General features: G+C 42.1%; 1 protein-coding gene across 1 annotated transcript in view; it reads left to right on the forward strand.

Annotated features, from left to right (window-relative positions):
- The window catches only part of LOC146359957 (uncharacterized), a 45,136-nt gene extending 29,824 nt beyond the window's left edge, over nucleotides 1-15,312 (forward strand). Inside the window, exons 2-3 of the mRNA XM_084832492.1 lie at nucleotides 11,359-11,418; nucleotides 13,697-15,312. Coding sequence (XP_084688618.1) covers nucleotides 11,359-11,418; nucleotides 13,697-13,711 — 75 coding nt within the window. The 3' untranslated portion in view covers nucleotides 13,712-15,312. The remainder of the gene's footprint in view (nucleotides 1-11,358; nucleotides 11,419-13,696) is intronic.
- Nucleotides 15,313-17,175: the final 1,863 nt, after the last annotated feature.

A 17,175-nucleotide genomic window follows, 5' to 3' on the forward strand; every position in this document is an offset into this window, starting at 1 on the left:
CCCAAGCTTACATGGATGTAAAGATGGTTTGAGAGGCCAGTATTTAGTGAAACATGACAAGCTGGGGATAGTGCTAAGTGATATTTCCAGTGGTGATGACTGCAGTTGTCTGTCTAGCTTCTTCCCATGACTTCTGGGAATATATTTTAATTGGGCAAACATATGGAAATTTGCTTAAATGGCATAATTTGTGCAAGTCATAGAACTTAATCTTTTTGGCACTTAACTGCGTTACCTTGGTACATAATTCTCTTCAGCACACAGTCTTCGCAACTCTTAAGTGTAATCATGAATTGATGTTGATAACACTGAGCTTTAGAGATAAGGTGGGAAGAAATCCAGCTAGCTAATTTGTTGTACTAGTTTCCTTAAAAGGTGTCCTGTTCAGTGATTGAAAGCAGAACTTGTCCCTTCCATGGTCCAAGACATGCATGAGGACAGAAGCTTCTGAGAACATCAGTGTATGATTGCCTACTATTTAAATGATTTTATCCCCCCCCCCCCCGATTCAGGTGAATTCTCTGCAGAATTTCCTTCTGTGCAGTGAAAGCCTGTCTGTTTTGTGGGTATGAAAAATTTTGTTCTCTTTTCTTTCCCCTCTCCCCTTCATCTGCTTATGTGAACCATTTGCTCCTTAATTCCTCCCCCCTGGTATTCTGAGAAGAAATAGGCCTATTCTCCTTTTTAATGTGGCCCACTAGCATATCTAGTTGTTAACTGCTGGTTATGCTACAATGATTATTTACTATATAATTGCCTCATAAAGTTACAGGATGGTGATCACTCAGATATAATTAAATGCATAGCAGCAATAAAAAGTGTTTAATTTTAGAAACCTGCCATAAAACTTGGGATACATAAATATTTCATGTCAAAATATCGTTCACGTACACCACTAAATTTAAAGAGGTGTTAACTGCATTGTACTGACTTTCATGTGAGCCCAGGAAGATGGTCAGATATGCATATGGATAAATGTGTGGAGCTTATGTTGCGACTAATTCACTTGAGAATCTTGATGGTGGGATAGTCTCCTATAACTTAGCATGTCATTTTCAGAAGACTTGGTGGTCTATCAGATTTTGAACACCAAGAAGTTTAATCTTGCCAGCTACGATATGCAGCTTTTAAAATTGGCTGTGTGAGAGACAGACATCCTTGCTCTTAAAACTTCTAACAGATCTTTTCAACATTGTTCGGAGTCATCCAAATTAAGAAAATTATTCTTTGTGTGGACCAGCTCCATAAAATGATGCTGGTGAGGAAAAGCCAGTGTAGCATGTCTCCAATCCCTGGCAAGAGTTCTGCAGCCTAAGCTTTGCAGTGCAATTTGTCAGAAAAGCGGAAAATAGATCAACAAACAAAAGCATGTGTTCTTCCCATTATGGTGCTTCCAAGATGAGGGTTTAATCACACCATTGCCCTGCCTCACAGATTTTACTGGGGGCAGGGGAAAGGAGATGTCGTGTTCTTGTTTTCCCATCACTTCTTCCATCTTGTTTCTTACTGTGGAAAAGCTGTTCATGAATGAAAGATGGAATAGCTGCACAATGCCTTGTGATTGTTAGTGCTAGGAGCTCTCCATCTGGAAGCATCCTTAGATTTCTTAATCTACCTGCAGTCCCCTGTACCTAATCTCATGATGCTCAAGAGGGTCGTACGACCATCTGGAGAGACTTTTCAAACTGGAATGGGTGGAAAACTTCCCTTCTTTGAGTTTTCTTCTACGTGTGGTTCTTAGGATTGAAGCCATTGGCTGGGTTTGCACAAACAACCCATGGTTAACAAACCATGGGTTGTTTGTGACCGAGAGCAAGTGAGCATGCTGGCTCCCACCCACTTGCTCACTTCCACTTTTTGAAACAACCCAGGAATGCCTTGTTCCTGGGTTGTTGTTGTGATGTTCAAACTTGCTACCCTGGGTTGGTTAGAGTTAAACAACCCAGAATTTTAACCCATGGTTTGTTGTTGGATTAAAACTCTGGGTTGTTTAACCCAAAGCAACTAAGTTCACCCATCATGACAACAACCCAGAAACAGGGAGTTTGTGGATTGTTTCAGAAAGCTGACTCAAACCAGAAGTGGAAAGCGGGCAGGTGGCAATGCACTTGCTCCCATGTGATCATGCCAATTTCTGGGTTGCTTAAGCCAGGAATTGGTGTTATGTGTGAAACATGTTGCTGTGTTTGCTATAAGCTGGGCAGAATGTAAGAAATGCTGAGAACAGCAAGACATGGAGGTGGAAGGTACAACTGGCTCTCAGAAAACTTAGGTGTAACTGATGCAGGAAAGGAGCTTGAGATTTAGTTGAATCGGTTCTGTCCCAAATATAAGGCCGAAGGCTATCGTGTTTTTGCAGGTGCCTTTCCTTTGCTTTTCTGGATTGTTGAATTGGTGCTGCGGGCCAAATATTGCCTGGTCAGTTCTCTGTGAACTATTTTGGTTCCTTTACTCCCCACTCCCCCCACGAACAAAGGTTTGGGACTTGGAGGACTGCATTGAAGGCGAGATTCTTAAGACCATACTGACAGTGCTTGTTAGAGAAGAAGATTTCTCATACTCCCTATTTGCTGTGATATACTAGAAACTATGCCTGTGGGAACATCTTTGTACATACAGCAGTGGGTTAAATGTTGCTGACATTTTTGTGTTACATTTCCATTCTGCCTTCTCCTATAGAGTTTTTTTTTTATCTGTTTTAATTCTGTGTTCATCACTGTGTTAGTTAATTCGTCACTTTGAATTCAATGCTGCTTTGTTGCCAGACACAAAGATTCTACTGTATGACCAAACATGGTGGAATAGATGACTAAATTGGAGAATCTATATTTTCATGCAGAATATTTCCTGAGGCATAACATTTGAGGAGTTGTATTAATATGTGGCTGTGGAGTGCAAAAAGTGAGCCATCAATTAAGAAAGTGACTTGGCTGACTATATTAGCGGTGTTATGAACATGTGTCCTGAAGGAAACTGGTATTTATTTGTGACTTTGTATTTATTTGTTTCTGGGGAATCTGAATCTGGATGCTTCTCAGGGGTGGAGGCCATTGGCGTAAGGCTAGCATTAGCTAGGAAATGGAAGATGCAAAGCCACCATGATAGAGCAGATGAAGGTTCTTCACTTGTATTATGTGTTAAATAGCTCTTCCAATTTTCATAACAGTCTGGCTATTGCTGAACTTTCCTTTCATCCAATGGTGCTCTGAAAGTGTTTGTAAAAGCACATTATCTGTAAGTTAACTAGCCACAAGCAAAGCTCCAAAAGACACAGCTGAAGCTCAAAAAAAATAAAATAAAAAGGCAGCTGCTTTTTAAATCTGAATTTTTAAAGATCTCTGCATCCTCTTTCCACCATCTCATTCTCAAAATTTTTATCAAGGAAAACTTAATGTGAGGCCTAGTATAGGGATCTAAAGAAATATCAATGGGGAGAGTGGAGTGGCAGGCAATGTATATAAAGTCCAGTCTGTAGCCACAAGGAAAACAACAAAGAATGTTGGGTTTGTGTGCTTTTAACCATGTGCCTTTAACAAGTCCTAACTTTTATTTGGACATTTCCTAACTTTTTTCTTTATAACCAAAATGGCAAGACATTTTATTTTGGAAAAACCATTAGATTCTTACATACTTTATGAAGAATTACATACCTGCCTATTATATTTCACTCTATGTAACTGTTGCTATGTAGAGAGCTAGTCTATACCACAATCCAATGTGTATGTTCCAGTAGTGACCAGCTACTTTTCAGACTAAAAATATGTATTAAAATTCTGGTGAACACACTATCACCTGAAATGCAAACAAAAGGAAAGCTATTAGAGATGGTTTGAATTGGTCGTCCTCCACCCAGCCTTCATCCACCTCCCCCAAAAGCTGCTTAACTGGATTTTTAACCTTGATGGTTGGATATTTTCCTTGCTGACAAGTCACCCTGTATTAGAACATAAGAAGAGCCATGCTAAATCAGACCAAGTCCAGCATTCTGTTCACAGTGGCCAACCAGCTGTCAACCAGGGACCCACAAACAGGGCATGAGTGCAACAGCACCCTCCCACCCATGTTCTCCAGCAACTGGTGTACATAGGCTCACTGCCTCTGGTACTGGAGGTAGCACATAGCCATCAAGACTAGTAGCCATTGATACCTTTTCCTCCTTGAATTCGTCTAACCCCCTTTTAAAGCCATCCAAACTGGTGGCCATCACTACTTCCTGTGGTAGTGAATTCCATCGCTTAACTATGCACTGTGTGAAGAAGTACTTCCTTTTATCTGTCCTGAATCTTCCACAAATCAGCTTCATAGGATGACCCCAGATTCTAGTGTTTTGAGAGAGGGAGAAAGATGTCTCCCTATCCACATTCTCCACACTGTGCATAATTTTGTAGACCTCTATCACGTCTCCCCTTACCCTCTTTCTTTCCAAGCTAAAGAATCCCAGCTGTTATAACCTTCCCTCATAGGGGAGATGCTCCAGCCCCTTGATCATTTTTTCAGCCTTTTCATGAGTTGTGTACAGGCCCGCTGATGGTTTGACTGGTTCTTAGGATGGGATATCTATTTTATGATTGTTACTGGCTTTTATTTATTCTGATATTTATTGTTGTATTGTTTTTACCTTGTGAGCTGCCTTGAGAGGGTTGTGTGTTAAAAGGTGGTCTAAAAGTATTTTAAGTAAATAATAGGGAAATTATATAATATAAGGTTAGTATACTGGGAAAAGTTAGGTAGTTCCAGATAATGTGGCTTAATGTTGTTCCATGCATCTGGCAGAAGTACCAACGTGTCGGAGTCAGGCTAAGCAAAGCATTCTAAATGGACAGTTATTTTGTGCTTCGTAAACTGAGGTGCCTCTGTGGAGAGAAACGGCAGCCTCCAGAACCAGAATACTTGAGAGTGGTTGTCTTCTCCCTAGCAGGCAGCAGTGCTCTACCCAGAGTAAATGAGGCACAGCTGCCTTGGCTTCTGTGGAAGGATGGATCGATGTCTGCAGCGGTGGGTTGCTGTCCTCCTCAGTGTGCAGGGTACAGCAATTTCAAAATAATACAGTGGTGAAAACAGCCTCACTCTGCTTGCAAGCAGAGGAGAAGTCAAAAATACCCGCATCTGTTATATGTGAATCATCTTTAAGTTACATTTTTATATTCATGAATTTATTTAATTTATTAGTAATACTTATATACCACTTCATATAATATCTCTAAGCGGTTCATATAGGTATTAAAAATCACATTTAAAATACGCTATTAAAACAATTCCAGCTACAATAACAATACTAAACAATACAAGGAACAGTAAGTCTAAAGTGCCCTTTCTAGATAGTGCAGTTGTTACCCCTTGAGGCACCTTTCTGAAACCTATAGTGTTTGCAAGGTTATTCTTGAATATTTGCAACACTACTGCACTTAAAAACAATCATGCGAGGGATGGCTAACGGGAGCTGATCAATACAGTGGATAAATAGGCAGCAGACCTTGAGCACTGTGACAATGAGCTGCAAAGGGAGTTACCCTAGGCCATAGTTAATTAAAAGCAAAATAAGCAGCTTCCTTCGGCTGGAACTGTAGCTTTTGAGACATAATCGTGTTCCTCACTTGCAATCACTTACCATCAGGAGATGCAAGAGCCATGAAATTATATACTAGAGATTATGTTTAATAGCTTTGTGATGATTCTTTTACTGCCTTGTGTCCTCTGTTTAACTTAGACTTAACAATTTAATGTTGGAGTGGCTGAAATAAGTAAACAGTAGTGAAAGGAGGATAATGTAATGTCATTTGACAAAAGGGTATGGAATTGGGAATTGTTGCCTTGCTCTGAGAATCTCTCCTCCCTCTGATTAAAAATTGAAAACCCCTTTTTGCTTGTTTGTTTGATTCTCTCTGTGTCAGGATTCCCCTTTTGCCCTGCTGAAAACTCCAATAGCCAAAATGAACACTCAGACAAGAGGCTGCATTTCCAAGGCTTTAATTCCATTTACCCTAATGAGGCATACAGATGCAAATTTCTAGAGACTCACAGACTACAAAGGAACAGCCTTCAAGGAGTTCAAAGGGGATCTATGAAAGTTGGTCTCTGTTTGGGCAAAGGTGGCAAACTCTCCTAAGGGGTGGGAGGGGAAACTCTCCCCCTCTCCTGTGACACTTCTAGGCGCAGCTGTTGATACCGAGCCAATCGGGCAGAGCGCCTAAGTTCAGCCCCTGCGATTTCCCGCTTGTGCCTGCATCTGCGCCTTGCGTCTAAGCGTTCAGGTTGTCCTTCCCTCACCTCCCCCCGTTCACTATCACTTGCAGGGAAGTGTAAAGGGAGGGCCGCTCCATCCAGCTGTGCCTCTGAAGCCTGGGAAAGTTCCTCCCCCATGTGTTGCAGCTCTTCCTCTGAATCTAAACTGCTCTGGCACTCTGTATGCTCAGAGGCAACCGTGACACTCTGCTTCTCCTAGCAGATTCACTTCTGTTACTTGGATCACAGTAATAGAAATAGTTGTTCACTTGGCCTGTGACAATAATGACCATCTCTTAAATGGGAGATCCTTCTTTGAACATTTAGTGGTAACAAGTGGGGAACTATGGCAATTCATGATGGTTTTGATTTTTAAGTTCATGTAACTCACTAAAATCAGAGGGCCTTTCAGAGGGTCTGATCGTTGTCTGCTGTGTACCTGTGCTAGACAATCCTATAGTTTTCATGTGTAAAGTGTACGGCTGTTAATGGAAATATCTGTGAGCATGATGGTAGAAACCCTAATGAAAAGAACATTACAGTGACTGTGAAACTAAATCTGTGCCCACCTCAGCTTAATCAAAGCTTATTTGTGGCTCCCACACTGACCAGTGGTGAGATCTTCCTTGCTGCCCCATCTACTTGGAACTGCCTCCCAGAACACCTGTGTGAAGCTACTTATTACTTTCAAATACCTTCTCAAAACCCACCTTTTCTGTGAATCCTTCAGCTCAGTTCCCTAAGTTCCCATGCCTTCCAGGCAACTAAGCCTGTAATCAAGCCTAAGGCACAGGTAACTCAAACAATCACATATTCTCTCTCTGTTTACCTCTTATTTCCACCTCCTTCCCCTTCCTGTGTTATTTCTCCTGTATTGAATTTTAGATTGTAAGCCCTCTGGGCAGGGATCCTTCCTCTTATACTCCACAAAGCATCATGCGTGCTGATGGTGCTATATAAATAAAATCATAAACTTCAGAAGTGGCTCCAGTCCTGTTTTTAATATTCTTTCTTTTCCTCATTTGCCAAAGCCCAAGATAGTATAGCCTATCAGGAAGTCCCAGGACATAATATGCAGTATTTAACCTCCTTTTTAATCTCCTTCCATATCACGGTATAGTGTGCCGCAGACAGACAAAACTTACATGCAGGCACGCTCTGGCCTTGTACTGCAACAGTGACATTGACTGAATTGCATTTTGCTGCTGCTGGCTAAAAATGTTCAAATAAGGTGTGTGGGCAGGAAACCTGCAGTGGGTGGATTTGCAATTTCTATTAGTTTGCCTAGAAATCTAAAAAGTCCATAAAAGCAAAGTATAGCTCTTTGGATACTGAACTTATTATTCATTAGTTATTAATAACTAAAAATGTGTGTGCAAATATGTTTTTAAAAGGTGGTACTAAAAAGTCTGTGCAAAATAGGAGCTACTGAAATCTCACTTTCTTGAACTGAACTATTTATTCAGAGTAATCTAGCCATGATCACAGCATTCAGGCATTGCTGAAGCAGTTTCAGTTGATTGGCAGGGTTAACACAGACTTTCATCAATGGGCTTCAGGCTTGGCTTATAACAAAGGACCTACTGCTGCAGTGGGAAAAATATTTTGTATTTAGAAATGTGATTTTATTCCTGTATTTCTCTTGTCTAGGGGGTAAACTATGCTTTATAAAGCTCAGCAGCTCCCTTGCACAGTGCTGCTGGAGAAGAGGCAGTTTGCAGCAGAGAAGGCATAATAGATCCTCTCTCCAGCATTCCCCTGTTTAAACAGAGGTTGCTTTTGGTGGAATGTGCGTGTTTAAGTTACCTGAAAGTTGCTAATAGTTGCTTGTTATTTGGCCCTCTATTCCTGACTAGTGAACAGTTGCTTAATATAACTCTGATTGATCTGACAAGTCAGTTCAAAAGCTACTCTGCCACCTTTTTGATATTAAGCACCAGCAGTATGGTTCAAGTGGAGCTCATCCCATTTGGTATAGGCCTGGCTTGCTTGTCCCAAAAAGTCCCCCAGTGCCTAACAAATCTAAACCCTCCTTACCCCACTGCCTGATCCATGCATTGAGAACCCTCAGCTTTGCCTGTCCAGCTGCATAGAACAGGTAGCATTTCAGAGAAATCTACCTTGGAGGTCCTTGCTTTCCATCTCCTACCTGGCAACCTAAATTTGGCTTCTAGGACTGCATGACTACGTTTCCCTGTAATTGGTGCCAGTGTGCAACATGACCACTGATTCTGCCCCAGCACAGGCTGTCTAGGCAATGTGTGACTTCTGCAACCTTTGCATCAGGCAGGCAAGTCATCACGTCATTATATGCCTATCACAAACCCTACTCTCTGTGTCTCTAATGATCACATCTCCCACTACCTAGAGCTCCTCCCAGAGGCATATCCTTGCTGCGAGAGGATATCTGTTTCCCCTGCAAGGAATGGGACCCTTCTAAAGGGTTCCCCCCTTCCTCAGAGTGATGCCCACCTTCTCTGACACCTTATCACTTTGGAAGGACAAAGTCTTATCCACCATCCTCTCTACCTCTCTCGGCTTCTCAAAATCAACTACTTTAGCCTCAAGGCTTCTTCTCAGAGATCCAGGGAGCCAAACTCACCTCTATAGCCCCTGTCCAGCAGACAGATTGTTCTATGTGCAGCGCTCTGTGCAACACACTTTATAGCCTCCACAGCCCTGGTACCTTCCAACCTTCCTAGCAGTTTTTCCTTACTTTTTTAACCTGGAAAGCTACATTATTTACTGTCAGTAGCGGGAAGAGTTGACTGCGTTGGTCTCCTCGGCCTGTTGCTAAACTCACGCTGGTGCCTAAATCTCCTGTGTGCTTAACGTCTTATTATCTTGATGCTTTGTCACTGGGGCTGAGACAATTTGTCAGCTGTGACTCCTTGTACTTGTAGAGCTGGTCATTGGAAGCATCAAAGCAGGAACAGGAAGAGAGTGAAAAAGTTGCCTCTAATGCAAAAGTTGCCTGTAATGCAAATGCCTGAGGGGAAGGAAAGGTGTTACTATCCCTGTGTTTTCTGATGTCTGACTTGTGTAACTTTCACTGTCTAGACTAGCCTTCCCCTGGCCTGGTGCACTCCAGATGATTCAGAGTATAACTCCCATAATTTCTGACCATCATCTTGGGCTAATGAAAGTTATAGTCAAAAATATTTGGTGGGACCAAAAATATTTGGTGGGACCTTCCCCAGTTTGGTTAGGCAATTATTGGATGCAAATGATTTTTTTTCTTTAACATCTGGAAAAAATGCCAGAGGTTATGATTTAGTGTTTTCTTCTGCTGCTAGGCTGCTCTTTTATAATGTATTTGTATAGTTTTCATAGCATTTTATGTTTTAGTTATTGCTCACCACTTGGAAACTGCTGAGAAGCAGAATAGAAATCTTAGAAACTAAATTGTCTGGGGACAGAGTGAGCCCTGGACCAAGGAAAGGGATGGGCTGGGGGGAATAAGGGAATTCTAGTTGAGGCACTCTTTGTGGCTGCAGAGTGAGGTGAGAAGAGAATGAGGCTAGCAGGGACTGGCATGGATGCAAGAGGAAGGGTCAGCAGCACTAGCCACTAGTCTGAAGAGTCTGGTGCATAGAAGAATGAAAGAGCTGCTCAATCTACTGTTTGATTGATTGATTGCATTTATATCCTGCCTTTTTTCCTCTTGCAAGGAACCCAAGGTGGCTTACATTATCCTCCTCCTCTCCATTTTATCCTCACAACAACCACTCTGTGAGGTAGGTTGGGCTGAGAGTCTGTGACTGGCCCAAAGTCACCCAGTGAGCTTCCATGGCTGAGTGGAGACTAGAACCCAGATCTCCTGGCTCCCAGTCCAACACTCTCACCACTACACCATGCTGGCTCTCTAGGCAAGCAAGCTCTGGGTCTGGGGCTGTGTTGAGGGGCTGGTAGTGAGATCTGCCTTGCTTTGTTCCAAAGGAGCTCTTTCTCCAGCTGCTGCTTGCAGAATTCTTCCTGAGGGTACTGGGTGAGGGAGAGTAGGTGGGTGAGCAGGAGATCCCTCAAGCACTCCTTTGGCCCTTGAGCTCAACCAACTGATTAGTACTTCTTTGACCATGTCCCCATACTAACGTTTTGCCTACCTCTCTGCAATTATTTATGTTTTTAAGCACTTGGACTGGGGGATAAAGGGTGTGTGTGTGTGGTGGGTGGTGGGAAAAGGAGATTCCTATAAATAAATAGGTTTTCAGTGCTCATTTTGGAGATTAGAAATTGTAAATGCAATGCAAATTTAAATGTGAATGTGGCCCATCAGCTGATTAGCTCCTCTGCAACTGCATGCTTAATTATGTACATTTCTCATTATTTGAATGAAGGGATTATAATTATTTTATTTGTGCTTAAAATGTAGTGTACCCTCAAAAGTAATACTTGGAACTGTAGATGAAAAGGTATGGAAAGCTCTAAAGTTTAGGTATCATGTATTTATGGTGACCGATCCCTGTCCAGAGTCTCTGGCTTTCTTCACATGGAGCTTTTATCCTGCAATTGAGTTGCTCCTTCACAGAAATTTGCAGGCTCTTAACATGTTGCTGTGACCCTGCTGTGACCCTCCAGCACTGAATTCCCTTTGTTCCGTTTTTAAATAGATCGCATATAATGTTCTGCTTCAGTTTCCTCTGTGAAAAGAGGAAAAGCGGCAAGAAGAGGAGCGAGATGAATGGAAGATAATGCAAGACTCATACGGGGAGAAGGAGGGGGAAAGGATCCTGTGTTTAAAACAGAAGCAGAAAACCCCATTTTAAATGCAGGATTTTAGGCTGGTGTAGAGATGCCCTCTGTGCATAATGTCTTTGGTTGCTTTCTCCAATCTCATATTCCAGTTGCAATAAGGGTGCAACTGGAATATGGGTCCCTCTTTCTCCTGCTCCCTGGAAGTAATGGGCTTCTGTGGCAGATACATGAGCAGCACGTTTGGCTGTGGGGAGGGGGGGAGCTCAGGTGTTGGATAACTCCTCTTTGCAGCTCCTCTGATCCTGTATGCTAGATTTTTTTTCTTTGTTATAAGAAACAAAAGAGAATATTTATTATTATTTTCAACTAGCAGTCAGTCACAGCACAGAGCTTGGTTTTCTCTCAGACTGTAGTTACCATTGATATTTATCTTATCTGTAGGCTGTCAGTAAAGGAGAGAATCAGAAACTGCCTGCGCCTCAGTTTGCACCTTCATCTCGGGTGAGTATCTGTATTTGCCTTTTAATCAGTTTTCAAACAGTATGTCTCCTCCCTTCTCATTTTCCCATTCTTTACATTGTTGTTGTTGTTGTTGTTGTTCAGTCGTGTCCGACTCTTTGTGACCCCATGGACCATAGCACGCCAGGCCTTCCTGTCCTGCGCTCTCTCCCGGAGCGTGCTCAAGTTCATATTCATTGCATCGCTGATGCTATCTAGCCATCTCATCCTCTGCCGTCCCCTTCTCCTTTTGCCTTCAGTCTTTCCCAGCATCAGGGTCTTTTCCAGAGAGTTTTCTCTTCGCATTAGGTGGCCAAAATATTTGAGCTTCAGCTTCAGTATCTGTCCTTCCAATGAGCAGTCAGGGTTGATTTCCTTTAGGATTGACTTATTTGACCTCCTTTAGCTGTTCCAATAGACAAAAGAGATACCTGTGGCTTACTAGCCAAATTGCTGCATATCTTTGAAACGGTATCCTGGATTTCAGGAACATATTTGCTTTTTTGTCCTGCCTTGTGCAGGCCTTATCTAAGGAATGTGGCTTTGCATATACAGTCAATCTGAAGGAAGGAACATTGTATAATCATGTTCAGACACTTGATTTGTTGAGGAATATATACACTTGATGCTTTAGACAGTGGTGCAGCTAGGTAATTATAGACACTGGACTTCGAGGTCTTGTGGCCCGGGGGCAGGGTAGGGGGTGGCTTTAGATGACCATGTGTATTACTTCAGTTGTGAAGCATACAATTAACTATTCTCGTTCCTTCCCCTCCCAACTGCCATTCCAGGCTTTAAAACTGCATCTACATTCCTGACATGTTAGAACAACTACTGTTTGCCAACACTGATTTTAAAAGAAATACTCTGAGCATGTGTAATTTTGCATTTTAAACTCCCTTAAATCATAGCACCATCATGATCACAGGAATAAAATGCAGTTTGCTTCTGCCACTTTCTGAATATTCATTTGGGGTGGGGTGTCTTGGCTGCAGGGCCTTAGACTATGTTTCCAAGGTCCAGCCCTACCTGCACCACTGGATGCCAGTGCACCACTGGATGCCAACTGTCATTCACGTAGGCACAGTGTGATTGGAGACTGCTGAAGTACAGTTGTGTCAGTCTCTCAGGCTTTGATCAGAGGGCAAAGCTTATAAGTCTCAGGTGTGAATAGGCTCAAATTGTATTAGTTAAAATTGCCCTGGCTGTAGCTGAGGTTTGGCTAATGTAGACACTTAGATTGGTGATTTGAGAAGAGCCTTTTATTCTGAACCATCATGTTTTTCTCCTGTCTTTTATACACATAACTAATAATGGGCAAATTTCTCATAACTAATAATGGCTGTGAGATTCTGCCATTTATTCACATAAATTGGGACTCGTTTCTGTCACAAAGTAGCAGAGAAACCAGGGCCACTGTCAAGCCCACTCTCTATTATCATTTCTTACAAAACATGCATCTTGGGTAATCATGTGTCCTTTGGTTTACTGGGCAGAGGAGGTAGCTAAGATGTTTTGACAAGCCATCCTTAAAACGAGCCACCCTGAACAATCCAGCAACAATCCATGGGTTCTCAAGGTGGCCTGTGTGTGGTTAACAAACCACACTGAGGAAACTGCGCCAGGTTTGGACGTCATGACAGGCCACCCTGAAGCAAACCAGGATGACAGCCCACCGTGGCTTTTGTGTTGTGCGAACCAGGTCTTTTTCTGCAGTAGCTGGAAGAGCTGGAAAGTGATGTCATAATGTTGTCAACCAACAGGTGGCTGTTTCCAGTCTTTCTCCAGCTTAGCAGTTTTCATCTAACTTTAAAACACTTTTTAATGGAAACTATAACAGTTAGAGTGGTGATTTTCCCCCTGTAAGCCTTTTTTGGTCATATTTGAAAAAAGCACTTCATCTAAGGTGCATGTAAATGCAGCAAATGGGAATACCAATCACATAACTATCACTTTTCACTTTCTTCTCCAATGGCTTCCTGGGAGGTAATATATTTTTTAGGTTGGAGCAGAGAGAGGCCCCTTCTTACCATCTCTGTAGAAACACCTAAGAACCTGTTAATTGAACCATTTATTCTGTACTGGTTACCAGTTTTGTTTTTGTTTCAAGAGATTCAGTATAAATCAAAGGCACCCTATTTTAGTTTATGGTTTGGTTCTTGGTCACTAGGAAAAAAATCTCTGAACCTCCCCACCACCTCCACGTTTGGTTAGATTTAGTTTGACTTCTCTGTTTGGAATGTATCAATACAGTTTTAAAATGCATTCCTTGATGTTACAGGTACAGTCTTCCTGAGATGCCAAAAATGAGCAGGGAGAGCGATCCTATCATCCTGGGAAAGCATCCCAGGGACCTTAGGATTCTTTGGAGTCCCCCCTCTGAGGCCTTGGAAACGGGACCCTGGTATCTCATCCCGCCCCTCTCCTGCACCTCTCACATCTTCTGTGGAAAGAACCATGCTGCCTGCTTCCTCAGGTCGCAAAAGCAGCCTTGGAGACATCAGAGAGGGGGTATGCCAGTGGGTGGGGAGGAGATGGGTGGGGAGAGGAGATTCTCCAGTCTTGTCCTTGCTAGTGTGCCCCCTCTAGATGTCCTCAGAGGCCTGTCTAGAGAAAAAAGCAAAACAAGGGGGTTAGAGAAGTGAAAATTGTCTCCATCACTCCTCCCACTCTTCTGGCAGCTGCTCGGCAGGACATTGGATACATGGAAGCCTCCAAACACAGAGGCTTCTGTCTCATAAGGGTGAGACCCATAGGATTGTGCCCCTGGTGTGCTTCATGTGGCTGTCACAAAAGTCAAAAGATGATTACAGTAAGAAAAGTGCATTTGATGCTTGCTCCAAACCTTTGTTGAATTAGATAATTTATCATTCTGAGATTAATTGCACTTAATTATATTGTCAGAATGAGTAACTTCTCTATGCTTTGTACAATTTGTACAAATTGTACAACCTGTCTCATCTATTTGATAGCTATCCCATTACTACTCACACTGTCTTTCGCTCTTCTTGCTTATATGGTTTCATTTTACTCTATTTGTTCATCTCACTGAAATATGTTTTCAAAACATCTCCTGTTATCCAGCATCATGAGAGATCATTATGCTCCCCAAAGCGAATGTGAATGGGTCCCATTTGTACTTAAATAAGCAGATTCCAGGCACATGAGGCGTGTTTGGAGTACATGAGGCTTGCTTCCTCCCTACCTTTTTGCTTCATTTTCTTTCCAGTCAGAGCACATTCTGAGCCCACAGAAAACCACTTGGAGTCCCTCGAATTTCATTAGGACATTTAAGGAATAGGTATAATAAAATAGTGTGAGCTAAAGAACTGAATAGAAATAAACACAAAACAAAGTTTCTAACTCAACACTTTTCATCATATCAATTTATCAATTTCTGTTGAACTCCCAACTCTTCAAGACCTCCAGAAAACCTCATTGAATAATCCTTCTTGTGTGAGAAACATACAAACTCAGACAGAGTCTGTGGGGTGCACAGGGAAGGCAGCTGTCTTATGGTAAGAATTGTGTAACTCTTGAAACTACCTTAACACTAGCTGGAATTATGGATTACACATGACGCTGCTAATGCCAGGTACAGTAAGTGCTAAAAGATTGAAAGAAAATCCTCTTCGGTTATACAAACTGTTGCATTCTGCTGGAAATCTTCAACTCAACTCAATTTTGTATTGGTATGAATGTGTCTAAAGAAGGATGCTCAGTAGATTCGTTAAAATGAGCTTGTTTATAAATTGTTGGAACACAAATTTTCATGAAAATGTACATCCATGTGTATTACTTTCTCATATATAATATCTTTTTATATATAATCCCTGTGTATTTTTGTCCAAAGTATGATTTGTTTTTATATTTTCATAATAAAAGATTCAAAACATGTTTGTTTTGTTTATATATTTTATTTGAACCCTACCTTTCTAACCAAGAAAATGGCACTGAAGGCGACTTACAATCATAGCAACTAAAAACAAAATTAAAATAAAACTTGATTAAAAAATAATAAAACAAATACATTACGAACACAATTAAAACACTACAATAACAGAATAAACACAACACCCAACCCAATAGACCAGCTTATATGCTAGATGCCTGTAATCTTTTGTCTAGTCAACATAGTGACTGAGATCTGTGGAAGAAAAATGTTATGAATGAGCAAATGCACAAATAGCTAGGCCAATAAATGATGGTCCCTTTGGGTTTTATTTCACTGACTTACTGCAACAGGATGTTTCTATTAAAATCAAATTTCACAAATTAGCCATTCTTGCAAGAGAACATGTCTGATTATTTTCTTATTACAGTTTGCTAATAACTTTGAGAGGGCTGCCTTGGCATAGTATAAAAACTGCTACAGAGACTTGGTATCTACTTTTGATTAGCAGTGGAAAGACTTGTGCTTCAGGTCATAAAAATAGAATTCTTTCATTTCATTTGTTAAAGACAGTGTTGTGCATTTTTTATTTTAAAAAACACATTTCTACAAATTTGCCATTAAACTCTAGCAAAGTTTATCACTTTGTACAATGGACCTCAATTAATGAGACGCCAGCATGATCCAACTAGAAAATGTGGCAAGAGACATAGGTAGGAGCTTCCCAGGTTTGGGAACTGAGTTGTTCATGTCTTCTGGATGCAGCTGCACTCCCTGTGGAAAAACTCCTGGATCCATCTCTGTCACTGGAAGTTCATGTGACCTCAGTGGGTTAGAATGCCCATTACCAGCTTAGGTTGGTGTGGCGACTATGTCCATTCCTGGATAGGATAGCCTCGCCACTGTAGTTCATGCGTTAGTAACCTCGCAATGACTTTACTGTAATGAAGTCTATGTGGGGCTCCCTTGTGCCTGGTTCAGAAACTGCACCTACTACTGTAGAATGCAGCAGCTGTGTTAAAAGAACTGTACTGAATGCCTATTAACTATCGAACCATGTTCAAGGCTTTGTTGCTGGCTTACAAAGCCCTAAATAATTGAGAATAAGGATGCCTAGCAGACCATCTTCTCCTATATACACCCAGCGAACCCCTAAGATCTTCAGGGGAGGCCTTGTTGGCCATTCTACAACTAACAGGATGTCGCTACTACATAACATCTCAGAAGTGAGTCTTCTCAGTAGGGATGTACGAAAGTCACTTACCTTTTCGAAGGGTGACATTTGCGGTGGGGGGGAGGCGCTCCGTCCCTCCCCCTGAAATTCTGGCCGGGGGGGGAGGCGCTCCTCCCCTCCCCCCCGAAATTCTGGCCGGGGGGGAGGCGCTCCGTCCCTCCCCCTGAAATTCTGGCCGGGGGGAGAGGTGCTCCGTCCCTTCCCCCCCGAATCCTGGCCGGCCGGCTCCGCAAATGGTGGCGGCCGTAGCCGACGCCGTTTGCGCCCCTGCAGTCAGCCATGATAGGCTACGTACATGTTTACGTAGCCTATCACGGCTGATTTAAAAGAAAAAAAAACATGCGCGTACGCAAATGGCGGCGCCCATGGGCGCCGCCATTTGCATTCCTTATTTTGACACATCTTAGTCTACGTAAACATTTACATAGACTAAGACAGCAAAAATAAAGGGAACACAAATAGTGTAGACGCTATGCTATTTGCGTTCCCCTTATTTTCGCCGTCTTAGTCTACGTAAATGTTTATGTAGACGAAGACGTGTCAAAATAAGGAACGCAAATGGCGCCGCCATTTGCGTACGCGCGTTTTTTTTCTTTTAAATCAGTCGTGATAGGCTATGTAAACATTTACGTAG

This window comes from Heloderma suspectum, chromosome 1, assembly GCF_057233095.1.
Source record: "Heloderma suspectum isolate Gila_16-S chromosome 1, 16-S_ref, whole genome shotgun sequence".
Lineage (NCBI taxonomy): Eukaryota > Metazoa > Chordata > Lepidosauria > Squamata > Helodermatidae > Heloderma > Heloderma suspectum.